Below are 13,001 nucleotides of genomic sequence, written 5' to 3'. Positions count from 1 at the left end.
GTGCTGGTTACATTTGGCCTGAGATGGGCCACATCCTTTCAGAGACCAGCAGAGCCATCCTTCCCCAGAACCAGGCGTCTCATCCAAGACAAAGAGCAGGTCACTTCCTCCTCCTGCAGCTGACTCAGCTTGCTGCACCCCAAACACGTGCTAGGGCTTGTGGGTCATGTCAGCCCCAGCATCTCTGGTCTGCGTTTGCATCCCCTTTAGGAGATCACTCTTGATGCCTTTGCCACAGGCTTGGGCGTGAACCCCCCAGGCTCCCAAAGGCTCACGCGCATCCGTCAGGAGCACGGTGTAGGCTTTCGCCCTCCGCAGCAGCATCTGAGGCAGGGACCCAAGCTCCCAAGTTGTATAACCGCTCCGTGTCCCTGGCTCAGCCTGGCAGCAGGAGCCTGAGTCACAGTGTAGGCACAGGAGGGTGGCTTCCGCCAGGCTTTCCCGTCCAAGCCAATGGTGCAATGCCAGCAGCTGCCACCACCAGCCAATGCATGACAAAAGGGAGGAGACAGCCCAGGATGACATTGGCTTGCATTGCTAATTTCCAGATCTCTGAGCAGAGTTGAGCAGGCTGTTTCTGGGTTATAGTGAAATCAGAATTCTGCAGAGCATTCGACATTACGCGGTCTGCAGTGCTATGTGTGTCGTGAGTGCTCTGCCTCCAATCTAAGTACACGACTGTTGCGTGTAAGGTGTGTACCCCTGTGCCATCAGCTGTGCTAACACCATGCTGCATAATGAGGGCCCCACATGGGTGAAGGAATTTGGTTTGGTAACAGCCAAGCACTTCCAGGTAAATGCGCAAATAAGCATAAGTTTTCACTCAAAACAGCCCTCCTGCTGTTGACTGTGCCACACAGATTTCAGACCCACTTCTGGCAGGTGACTGGCAGCCTGGTGAAGAGACAGAGGAGAACCCTGTGTCTGCTGGGCCTGGTGCTGGGGAGCCTGGCCCCTCCCTATAGCCCTGAGCAGGGTTTTGTTGCAGCTGCCCTGACTCCAGCTGCCAGTGGGCAACTCCAGCCTTGCTGCCCAGCCCAAGCCATGCAATCCCCGGCTCAGCCTGGGATCTGGACACAGCAAGGAGGAGGTGGCATTGTGACAGCTGCCAGAGGGACAGGTGCTGTGCTGAGGGCCCAGTCACATCCTCTCTGGGGAGGTAGCAAACGTCAGGTTATGTGACCAGCTTTGCAGTCTGTGCAGCTGTAGAAATGCTGGGCTCTGGAGACAGCATGGCTGATGGGATGCTGCCTTCCTGTGTCCCTCCTCGAGGTTGTGCTGGGCTGCCTTTGTGTCACCTGTCGCCTTCCATGGAGACAGAGAGAGGGCCTCAGGCCAATAGGCCCATAGCATGCTTTCTCCAAACCAGGGGTGTGAAAATCTCCCAAGGCAGACTTGACCCACAGAGTTTGCTGAGAGCAGCTGTGAGAGGGGTGTGCACAGGAGGAGGGAGGAGGGACTGGGGCCCCGATGCAAGGTCATCGCGAGCTACCTCCAAATTCCAACATCACAGGGTTGTGCACAACAAGAGTCCCCGGCTTGAGGCCACAGCACCAGGGAGCGATCAGCACTGCAGCTGAGCTCACTATTTCATAGCAACAGAGCCTGACTCAGTTTCTCCTGCATATTTCAACAGTGCTTCAGATGCAGTGGGTGCCATCCTCAGACTCCAGTCTACTTGCATCCTGAGAGCCCCTCACTGTTCTGACTGCTGCCCCAGCCAGCTTCCAACTCCACCATTTCCCCACCCCCGCATCCCCCCGCCACCTCCCCCAAGGCCATGGCTCCCAGCCCCTTTCACATGTGCCTCTACACTGGGTCGCACTGGTCATCTGTCTTTGCCCAGCCACCACACATGCCTGGCATCCGGCGCCCCTCACACAGCCATGCCCTCCGAGGGCCCTGCCTGGGGTCTTCACTCTCATATAGAAAACCCTTGGCTCAAGGTCTCCATGTCACTGCATGGCTCAGGGTCTCCACTGTACCACAGTGTCACAAAGTGGGCATTTTGTTTCTCACAGGAAAGCAGAGTTACCAACTGTTCAAGGTTGAATGGTGGAGGGACACAATGAACTGGAACCTGCAGGTACTCAGGAATACGTGCTAGGAGAATGTGTCTCTGGGAGGTGGCTAAGGGAGCTCACAGGGCCACCTGGGGTGGGAGGACTTGGGTGGGCTCCTCCTCTTAGAGGAGGTTCCTCTGTATCTTGGTGTGGCCGGGGCCCAGAGTGGGACTGAGATCTACATCCCTGCTTCCCCAGGGCTTTGTGGTGGCTGCATGGGGCCAGGACTTATCTTGCAGGGCATAGCAAGTGTGAGTCGTTCAGCTGGCTGCTCTGCAGGTGGCACTGAAGGCAATGATGAGCAGGTGACCAGCACTCGAAGCTCAGCCCACATGTGCCCACATTGCGTCTAAAGTTGCAGCCTCAGCAGGGCACCCATCAGCCACTCACAGCTGAGTCTGAGACCAGTGAATTCTGTCTGGCCCTGATGAACACCTGTGCCTCTTATAGCTCATGGCTCCTGCAGCACCATGGCCCAGAATTGGCCCTGGGTGCAGGTAGAGCAGGACACAGGGCAACTGGGCATGGGGCTGGGCCTGCAGGCATGGACAGTGAGGGCCCAGCCTCTCCATGCCCTCTGCAGAACAGCAGGGAGCTCTACACACACACTACCTTTACAGTCACTTTCCTCATTGCTGGGACACAATTCTTGACACCCAGAGCTTAAAAGAGGAGAGATTTGGCTGGGGATTTAGCTCAGTGGCATAAGCACCTGCCTTGCAAGCATAAGGTCATGAGTTCCATCTCCAGTCCCCCCCCCCTCCGCCCAAAAAAGAGGAGAGGTTTAATTTGGCTCATGTTTTCAGGGCAAGGCAGGATGGCAGGGCAGAGGGACCTGGGGGAGGAGAGCTGCTCAGAGCATGGAGGTCAGGAAGCAGGGGGTGGTGGGCTGGGAGGGCAAGACCACACCCAGAGACTGTCTCCTCAGCCAAGCTCTGCCCACAACACCACAGTCTGTTCCGATCCCTTCTGGATTCATCCAGGATGAGCATCGCACCTATGACCCAGTGAACCTCCACGAACACTGCCTGTGAGCTCACAAGGCTTGGGGACATCATGATCAAAACCACAACACCCCCTAGGTCCATCACCATTTTCAGGTGGAGAAACTGGCGCACAGAGATCTTAATACTTTCGAGTCAAAAGCAAGAGGAGAGGCAGGGCCAGAGCCTGGCAGCTGGATGACTACATCCAGGTCCTTTGCCCCCTCGGTGGGAGGCCAAGTGGCAGATGAACGGGGCGTTCCATGGCAGGAAAGGTGCTGGGGAGCAGCCCTGGGCCTGGAGCTGCATGGTGGGACATGTGGAGGGCAGGAGGGACAGGAAGGGTGACACAGTCTGGACGGGGTGAAGGAAGCAAATCCTGCCAGTGGGAGATGCCTCCATGGTTTCTAAGAGATCTTGCCAAAGCCCAAATGCCTTGCCTTTCTAGGGTCATTTTTCACGCAGGGACCTCCGGAGGACATGTGGAGGACATGCACAATTCTAAGCGCAGGATGTACCAGCAACAAAGTAACCAGACTGCAGGAGACCTCGGTGACATGTGACCAACGACAGCCCTACTGTGGCTCCCCTGGGGCAGGTGTGAGGCCACTCTGCCGAGCAGGAGAAGGCACAGCCTGCTTCAGACGTGGGAAGAGAATGTGTGCAGAGCCAACCGAGGGGCTGGGACAGTGTCATGGGACAGAACGTCCTCCTGGGCACCCAGCTTCTGAGGTGTCCAGTCACGTCCCATGGGCTCAGGGGTGCAAGCATAAGCAGGACAGTGGTTGTCACCTGAGGCCCTGAGGGCCAGCATCGGCAGGCAGAGGCCTCTGGAGACTCCTATACTCCCATCACAAAAGGCCACTTCCTGGACTCCTCAGGTGGGACTTCTGGGAGCAGTGGCACCTTAAACTATGCACTGTGTCTCACACCATTCCAGAAGCCTATGCTGGCCCTGCCTGACCCCAAAGGCCTCAGGCCCAGGAGGAAATGGCATCACAGTGGTGGACAGCTGGCTGTGGAGGGCACAGTGGCCTCAGATGCCACAAGTGTTTGAAGCAGACAAGGAACAAGAAGAAGAAAATCCTCTAGAAACAACTATCCTAAGCCCACAGGTCCAGGCCAGTAGCCTCTGTCCTGTCCTTGGCCTCGGGGACTATCCTCACCCCAAGGTATGCCTCTCTGAGCATCCATCCCAGACTCTGGTCAGATTCCTGGCCTGGACCTTGTCCCTCTGCCTGTGCCATGAGACCAGTTGCTCACTGGTCACTGGGAGACCAAGGCCAGAGCTGATGCCTCCCCAGGGCAGCCACACTTATAGGGCTTCTGGTCCCAGGCATGTCTACCACTGCTCTTATCACCAAATCCCAGGGCTCCCTAACTTGGCCACAGCTGGGCCCCAACACAAGGCCCCACTTGGCCCATAACCAGCCCCTGGGGGACAGCAGTTAACAGGCTCAGGCCCCTGCCTGCACAATACCCACTTCCCTTACAACAGAAGGCCACGGCATCCATGGGTGATAGCCACCATTTCCTGTGGGGAAGAACATAGGGTCACGATGCCCACCTTGTCCCCAAATAGGGGCGTGGTGGCTGTGGACATGATTGTGGCTGTGGTCACAGACTGGTACTGCCCAGAACATGAGCTGAAACAAGGCCAGCCCTATGCAGACCTGGGTTGTGACCTACTTCATTTTCTTCTTCAATGGCCGCATGTGCTCAGGGTTATCACACTTGGGCAGCTATAGAAAGACAACAGTACCAAAGGACGAGGGGCTGTGCTAAATGACCCCAGTCCACAGAAGACCCCATGCCTTTGTGCCCTTCCAACACAGCCGGGCTGCGCCATGATCTCCCTCTGCTGACCCCAGTCCATGGCCCCGCCAGTGTCTCCCACCCACATCTGCCTCAGGTCAGGGGCCGCCTGGCTCCCAGCTCCCAGCTCCCAGAACAAAAGGGCTCTTCACAAGGATTCTGAGGGCCTCATCTCTGACCATCCTGGGGCCCACCCTGTGAGGCCTCTGCTGACCCCAAGCAGGCCAGCCAGTCCCCAGGCTCTGTGATGACTGTCCCTCAGGCCCCCAGCGTGTTCCCAAGGCTCTGTGCCATGCCCTCAGGTCCTCAGTGCCTGTGCCCACTCCTTGGTGTGAAGCCCCCTTGCTGTGGGCTGTTCACACTTGTGCCCACCCACACTCCCTCCTGTAACACCCTTCTCTGTGATGTACAGGACCAGGCCTGTGTGCCAGCTTCAGGGTTCACAGCCACGGCTCCTCCTTGTATCCCTCGGTCCCGTTGCACCCTGAACCCTGGAGCTCACCCAGGTGGTGACACCAGAAGGGAGGAATAGAGTCCCTCCCCAACATGGGGACTTACGGGGTCACAGTGCCACCCCTTCCAGGGCTGGATGTTTAAGGCATCATGGGTCATAGATTCTGGGAGATCGGATTCATCTCCCAGAAAGGGAGAACTTGAGCCGTCATGCCAGGGTGCCACCCATGCAGCCATGCACCAAATGCCTGCTCACATGTCCCTCATCTCATGGTCAGGAGGGCAGTGTCCACTTCATTGCACATGTCCTGGGTGTGTGGACAGGGCTTGTCTTCCTCAGCTCCACACCTCACCATGGGCATCAATGCTGGCCAGGCTGAACTGGCCACCTATCTCTGCCTATCACAGGAGCAGAGTTAAAACTCGAAGCAGATTTTTTTCTGACATGATAGAGCCAACATTTGGTTGTAAAGTGACAGCTACTACTTTTAAAGGTTGTCGTCTGCGATGGGGTGACCACACCCTGCTACCCACTGGGGTCTAGGGGCTGGGGAAATCTCCCAAAGCATCCAGTGCCCAGCCCGGAGCACACACCTGGGGATGCTGGTGAGATAGGTCATGACATTCTGGAACTCCTTGTCCGGGACCTCGCTGAAGGTGGGGTAGTCGGGGAAGGTGATGACTGGGCTTCCGTCCTGCCCCCGTCCACCTGGAGAGAGAAGCAGACACTCAGCAGAGTCCCACCCACCCTGCTCCCCAGAACTATCTGCTTCCTTCCCCAAGCCCCACGCTTTGGCACAGTTCTTTGATTTCACCGTATTCTACATTCTGCATTTTCCAGGTGGGACTCAAACTTGCAATCTTCCTGTCTCAGCTTCCAAGGGTTCTGAGATTCCAGGCCTGCACCACCCTACCTGGCTTGCATTTTTACTCTGAAGACACATATGCCTTGGGAAGTGAATTGAAGCAGTCACCTGTTACTTCTGCCGGGGCAGCCAACCCCACATTTCTCCCCTCCCCTGTTCTGTGCACCTCTCCACACTCATATGTGCCTGGGTAGTCAGACAGCCTTGCACCCTGCCTTGTCACAACCTTACCCCTACTGTGTGGCATCCAGCCTGGCATCTGCCCTACTGCCTGTCCAGGCTGTGGCAGGTGCTCAACAGCAGAACAGATAGGGTGCACACATGTATATTCCTACCCACACACACATCCTGGAATCTCCAGGTGAGAGAAACCTCACACTTCGCACTTCCTGCAGGGGGTGGTGGACTTCAGTGCCCAGTGACCCTGTTCTTGCTGTGGGGCCAGCCAGGTGATCCTTGACCTTCATGGCAAGACAACCCCCCATGGTGTGAAGCCTTCTCCTCAAAGCCCTCCGTCCTGGGAGTCCAGACCTCTTGGGCTAGGTGATTAGTCCAGGCCCCTGGCACTTGGGTGAATGTCCCTGGGTTCCTGCCAGGTTTGACCCAATGTGAAGAACTAAGAGGCGAAAGCCTGATCTAACCATGGTGTGTAGAGAGGCCCCTGGGTGTGACCCAGGTTAGATAAAGCCACAGGCCCCTTGTTGCACCCTGGGAGCTTCATAAGCAGAGGGAGCCAGCAGAGGACACAGACATACAGGTTCTCTCACACGGATGCCCCACACTGCTTCCAGGCTCTGGCAGCAGGACAGTCATTGCCAGAGGTGGCACTCAGTCTTGGATCTCCAGAACCAAGGTCAACATCTTTCTCAGGGCACACTCAGGGCAGTGTGTTGTTTGGGGCAATGGGAGGTGCCAAGCTCCTGCCCAGCGAGTGTGGAGATCCCCCGGCTGCACTGTCCAGAGCAGGCGGGCAGCCCCACGCAGGCATTCCAGCTGACAGGCCACAGTCCCCTCTATGCCCTGCGCTGAGTCTTGGACTCACCAGACAGGTAGGCAAAGCGCTTCCTTAGCTGCTCCTGGATGTCAGCAGCACAGAGTGGGACAAGGTCCTGGTGCATGATCTCATCTGCAAAAGAGAGACATGGGTCACAGGAGAAGGCCAGCCCATGCCCTGCATGGCATCCCAGCTGGTGAGGGGCAGTTGCCAGCAGAGGGTGCCTCAGTTCCCCTGGCACAGAGGTCGGGACCTGGGGGCATCCATACTTAAAATTCATGGGAGAAATGGAGGAAGGGAGGAGAGGGACAGAAAGAAAGACAGAGACGGGAGAAGAGAGAATGAGGAAGAGGAGAAATATTGGAACCAGGACAGAGGTGGGCACAGTAGAGCAATGGAGAGAAGAGCTTTCACAGGGTGAGCATACACTCCAGATCCCTGTCACCATATGCTCCCGAGGCCCAGGGCAACTCCACCTAGCTTGCTACCTAATCAGTGGGGACACGGGCCATCATAACTGTCATACTCTGCCATGCCAACCCCATACACGTGGGCGCCCAAGGTCCTGCTCACCATAGTGACCCACAGTCCCCATACATGCAGGTGCCAGGAGTTCTGCATCACCAAAGTGACCCATGGTCCCCATACACACAGGCACCCAGGGTGCTGGTTACCACAATGACCCCTATCCCCATAGACGCAGGTGCCAGAGGTCCTGGTCACCATAGTGACCCATGGTCCCTATACCTGCAAGTGCCCAGGATCCTGCATCACTCCAATGACCCATGGCCCCATACACACAGGCACCAGTGGTCCTGCATCATCACAGTGACCCATGGCCCACATACATGCAGGCGCCAGTGGTCCTGCATCACCACAGTGACCCACAGTTCTCATACACACAGGTAACCAGGGTCCTGGCCACCATAGTGACCCACTGTAAAGTTGATACATCGTGTCAACTTCAGAAGTTTAATAAGGGACTCAGCAAGGGGCCAAAGTCCTCACTTTGTAAACATCCTGAGCCTGTGCAAGAGAAGGGCACAGAGATGGTATGAGTGTTACACTCACCCTGGGGAGAAGGGTGTAGCTGGCTTACAGTATAAGGGAGGAAAAGAAGCTTGTTCTTCCTCCTTTTTGCTCTCACTGCTTTCGCTGCTTTGTGTTGCCTGTGTGCGATGCCACCCTGCTTTGAAGCCAGCTGATTATGGACTGAAACCTCCACAAACTGAGCTAAATAAATCTTTTCTTCTTTACTTTTGGGTGTCATGTATTTTGTCCCAGAAACAAGAGAAAAGTAGCCAAGACAGAATTTGTACCAGGAGTGAGGTCACTGCTGTGACTACACCTGACCACATAGTCCAAGAGCCTTTGGGAGGAGCTTGTGGGAAGAACTTATAAAAAGTTCAGAGATGTCACCTGAAAGAGTAATGTTAGAAAAGCTTAGGCTGAGGGGCTGGGGATTTAGCTTAGCAGCGTAAGTGCCTGCTTGGCAAATGCAAGGTCATGAGTTCAATCCCCGGCACCAAAACAAAAAACAAATAAAAAACAACAACAACAACAACAAAAAAAACAAACCCAAAGAAAATCTTAGGCTGTTCTACATGGGAAATTCTGGTTAGAGCTCAGAATACCAGAAGGCTGATAGAAATCCTGCCGGTAAAGATGCGGCTCTGGAGGTTTCTGCTGGGAAGCACTGCACTGAGGTGAGCAGGCCAAGGCTCACCAGGGCCTGGCCACAGTCCTGGAAACACCTGCCCAAATGTGCAAACCCCAGCATGACTGGACCTTAGACGGCACCCATTTGCAAGTGTGAGGGGCCGACATGGGTGTCCCTATGGGGTACACCAATGGGTGATGGGCAGTCCTTACAGGAAGGTTTCAGTTTAATCTGTGGAACTGAGGCTAAGAAATGGGCACAAAGGAGCCCGGGTCCCCAGTGGTCAGAAGTCAGGGGCAGGAAGTGGTCATCTGCTCTCCAAGGGGCAGGCACTGACAGACTCTAACACCAAGGGCCCAGCTATGACTCCCCCAGTGAGGGAAGCCCGGGCAGTGGAAAGGAGGGCAGAGCTCAGGGCTCTGCACACGCAGGGGCACTTTCCTCCAGGCTCCTCCGTATAGGGAGCTGGAGCCAGGCCTGATCTGTCCCTGTGTGGCCTTTCCAGAGTGCACAGCTACTTGGGCAGGATGTAAGGTGCTGGGTTGGTCCAGACCAAGGGCCCAGGCTGCCCTGCCCGCCGCTGCCACGAGCTCTGAGCAGCCTGTGTCTCAAGGCCGCACGCAGTGCTTTCTTGATCTCAGGGCTCTCTGTGGGTCTGCAGAACCCAAGGACTGCTTTATTTCTCTTGCTCTCCAGTGCAGAAGAAAGGGGGGTTGGGGAAGGGGTGTCCAGGACCACACAATAGCCTACTATTCGCTAACTGCCTGCACTTATCTGTTTCCGCAACCCAGGGCCTTTGCTTGCTGTCAGTCAAAGGTAACAGTCAGTCTATTCAGATACTGGGGCTGAGGGTCACAGGGATGACGTCACTGCCTTCCCTCAGGATACCTGCTCTGACAAGCTGACTGGGAGTGTCCACCAAGGACAGGGTGTCCGGAGAAGAGGAGGTGGAGAAGGAAGGAAGGCGGCAAGGAGAGAAGGAGTTGAACTTGCAAGATGAGTAAGCCACAGGTTCTAGGACTGCAGGCTCTGGCAGAGCCAGGTTCCCACAGCTCCGCATGCTCCCCACTTGTGGGACATGAGGGGTGTCCATGGACTCGTTGCCATGCAGACTGAGAGCACTGGTGTGGCCCTCGGGACGTCTGAGCAGCACCTTCCCTGAAACCCCAAGCCACGTGCACTCCTACTCCTTCGGAGCAGAGTATTTCCAGTCCCCAGCACCTGAATGCACCAAGTCACTGAACGTCCTCCTTTTCCCTAGTCCTTACAAGGGTAAAGCAAAGTCCTAGTGGGAAGGAGGTGGTGTCTATGGGCTCAATCCCAGGTTCCCGAGTGCAGGGTGCTGCAGGGTGCCAGCATCTCACCCGAGAGTGGTGTCCTCCACGTGCATGTGGAGGACACAAGGGCACATGCAGAGCTGAGGAGGAGGACAGGGCATTAGCAGGCACGTGAAGAGTCTGACAGAGGTGGGAAGACACCCTCAGGGCACCATCTCCCTAGAACTCAGCTACCTGAGGGCCACAGCCCAGCCACCTGATGCGTAGGTGACAGCTGCTCTGGCTGGGATCTCTGTGGGACTCCTCAATGACCCAGGGCTCCTGGTGGACAGTGGGCCTGTGAGGTAGGGGAAGCTGATGACCTGGGCCAGCACCCTGGGGTGTAACAGGGCTCCCTTACCTTCTCCCATGTTTAGCACAACATCTGCACTTGGGCTTCTCATGACTTTGCCCAGGGACAGACATACCAGGTGCAGGTACTCACATGGCTCAGGCCCCATGCTCCTGCTGCTGTCCCCAGCCTTGTCGAGCCTAGGAGTCCATAGGACAAGCCTGAGGACAGCAGCAGGCCCCTCGAAACCTAACTCCACACTACATATGCATAGGTCCCAGCTTGTCCACTACATGTCAAAGGGAGGTGGCCAGTGGGCTAGGAGACACCTGCCACGGCCCCGGCAGCATCACTCCTGGAGCCACAGCCTCAGCCCGACTGTCCTCTTACATGTGGTGGGATGAAGTGCATCTGATGAGATACAGTATGTCCTATGACCACAGAAGAGGGAACTGGTTGCGCCCTGGGATGCAGCAAGCGTGGAGGACAGGTTAGCGGTGGAGCCAGGTGCAGGTGACAGTTGGTGGCAGCTTATGTGGATCCCCAAGGTGTGGGTCCTGTGGGCAGAGCGTTGGCCTCCTCGGGCTGGGCTGGGGCCTATCAAGGGGATGAAGTCCCTGTCACATGGAAGGATCGGGTGCTAGAGACCTCAGGTGGTGACCACCCGTGGGCACAGCCCTGTATGCATGAGACCTGCTGAAGGAGCAAGCCCTGCGCATCTGTCATTACTGCTCACACACACTGGGCTGTGTGAGGTGCTGGACATGTTAATCTGCTGTAGCGGTGACCTCAGGGTCTGGGCCGCATGGGTGCTCGTTCAGGGGCCCGGCTGGCCCTGCTCCTTGCCTGCTCAGCTGCCCCATGTGCAGTGAAGGCCCTGGGCAGCTGTACTTGGTGCCCTCCCTGCATGATGTGGGGGCAGGTGAAGGTGAGGGGTGTGAAGCCCACAGGGCAATGCTGGATCCCGTGGCTGGGACCTATGGCAGTAGGTTGGCCTAGCACTGTGTTGCAGGAGAGGCAGGAACCAGCTGCCCCTGTCCTCCTCTGTCCCCTTGGGGGCAGCCCTCAGGCTCCCCTCTGTTTTTAAAGCCTAGCAAAAACACACAATACTCCTGGGTAGGGTGCTTATCACATCTGAAATCGGAGCTGAGACCTGCCGGACACTGCCTTACATAAGACAGTATGTAAGAAGCTGTTCTTTTTCCTTTCTGTTTGGTGGTACTAGGGAATTAAACCCATGGCCTTTGCACTGAGCTACATCCTCAGCCTCTTTAGTTATTTTGAGATGGGCCTCTCTAAATCGTTAAGTTACCAAGCCTGGGCTTAACCTTGTGATCCTCCTACCTCAGCCTCCCAGGTTGCTGGGATGACAGGTGTGGCCACCATGTCAGGATGACAGGAGTGGCCACGTCAGACCCAGCAGGACCCATGTCCTGGTCCCAAGGCTCCTGCTGGGAGCTGGACACCTCTGTGGCAGGGCCGGACACCTATGTCACAGCGCACAGGGCCACCAGGTACGGCTGGAAATATAGGGACATAGGGCCCCCTGGGGGACAGGGCTCCATGGTGGCAAGGGAGCAGCACAGGGCCAAAAGAGGGACAAACAGGAGGTAGAAGGGAGAGAAGCCCAGAATGTTTCTGGCCAAGAAACATTTCTTCATGAGAAGTCAGCAGTCAGCACAAGGCCCCGGGGGCCTAATTCACCCCACACTCAGGCCTGAGGTTGCACGCAGCAGTTGGGGGATGACGCAGGTGATGTTTCTCTACAGCTGGGAAAACAATTTGGTGTTGGGAGCCCCTGAGAGCCCAGGCTGGGCTGATGCTTTAAAAAAACACAAAACCTGAAGTTCTACTTCAGTGGTGAAGCACTCGGCTGCCTGCTGGTGCAGCCCCCAACGCCTCTGCCCACCTCATCCCCACAGCCACTGTGATTGGGCAGCACGAGACTGCACAGGAAGACTGGAGACCCCTGCCAGCTTGTGGGGAGTGAGCCACGAGTGATCTGCTGAAAGACAGAGGGCAGAGGATGGCTGCTGTCCACACTGGCCACTCCTCAGAGGCCAGGCCTGATGTCCACCTGGCCACATCAGACCCAGCAGAACCCATGTCCTGGTCCCAAGGCTCCTGCAGGGAGTTGGACACCTCTGTGGCAGGGCCGGACATCTCTGTCACAGCGCACAGGGCCACCAGGTACAGCTGGAAATATAGGGACATAGGGCAGCCTGGGGGGCTCCATGGAGGCAGGGGAGCAGCACAGGGCCAAAAGAGGGACAAACAGGAGGCAGAAAGGAGAGAAGCCCAGAAGGCACATGGTCGTGTGCCTCACACCCAAGTAGGTCCCACAGACACCAAGAGGGCACCAGAGCTGAACTCCCCACTGTGACCTTGGGCAAAGGATAGGGGCACCTGGGGCTGTGTGCAAGGTACTAACAAGTGGATGTTCAGTGTGATGACCAGATGGGCTCAGGGAATCTGTGCGGTCTGCCTCATCTGCAGGAGACTGTGACTAGAAGAATAAGCAGGTGTGCAGGGTACACGAGTGGGGTACCCAGGTGGGCA

General features: G+C 56.5%; 1 protein-coding gene across 13 annotated transcripts in view; it reads right to left on the bottom strand.

Moving 5' to 3' along the window:
* Nucleotides 1–13,001, bottom strand: part of Mcf2l (MCF.2 cell line derived transforming sequence like) — a 93,929-nt gene that overhangs the window by 32,586 nt on the left and 48,342 nt on the right. For 12 of the 13 annotated variants that reach the window (XM_063247056.1, XM_023560654.2, XM_005007137.4 and 9 more), the window contains 2 exons: nt 7,223–7,306; nt 5,909–6,023 (listed from right to left, as the gene is read on the bottom strand). In XM_063247056.1, the coding sequence (XP_063103126.1) occupies nt 5,909–6,023; nt 7,223–7,306 (199 nt within the window). Of the gene's footprint in view, nt 1–11; nt 225–5,908; nt 6,024–7,222; nt 7,307–13,001 lie in introns of those variants that run through there. The other variant, XM_063247059.1, reaches the window with a different exon arrangement.

The sequence above is a fragment of the Cavia porcellus genome, unplaced genomic scaffold, assembly GCF_034190915.1.
Source record: "Cavia porcellus strain 051 isolate PalLab524CR breed Dunkin Hartley unplaced genomic scaffold, mCavPor4.1 scaffold_4, whole genome shotgun sequence".
NCBI classification, from domain to species: Eukaryota; Metazoa; Chordata; class Mammalia; order Rodentia; family Caviidae; genus Cavia; species Cavia porcellus.
This window is presented reverse-complemented; position numbering and strand designations above follow the sequence as displayed.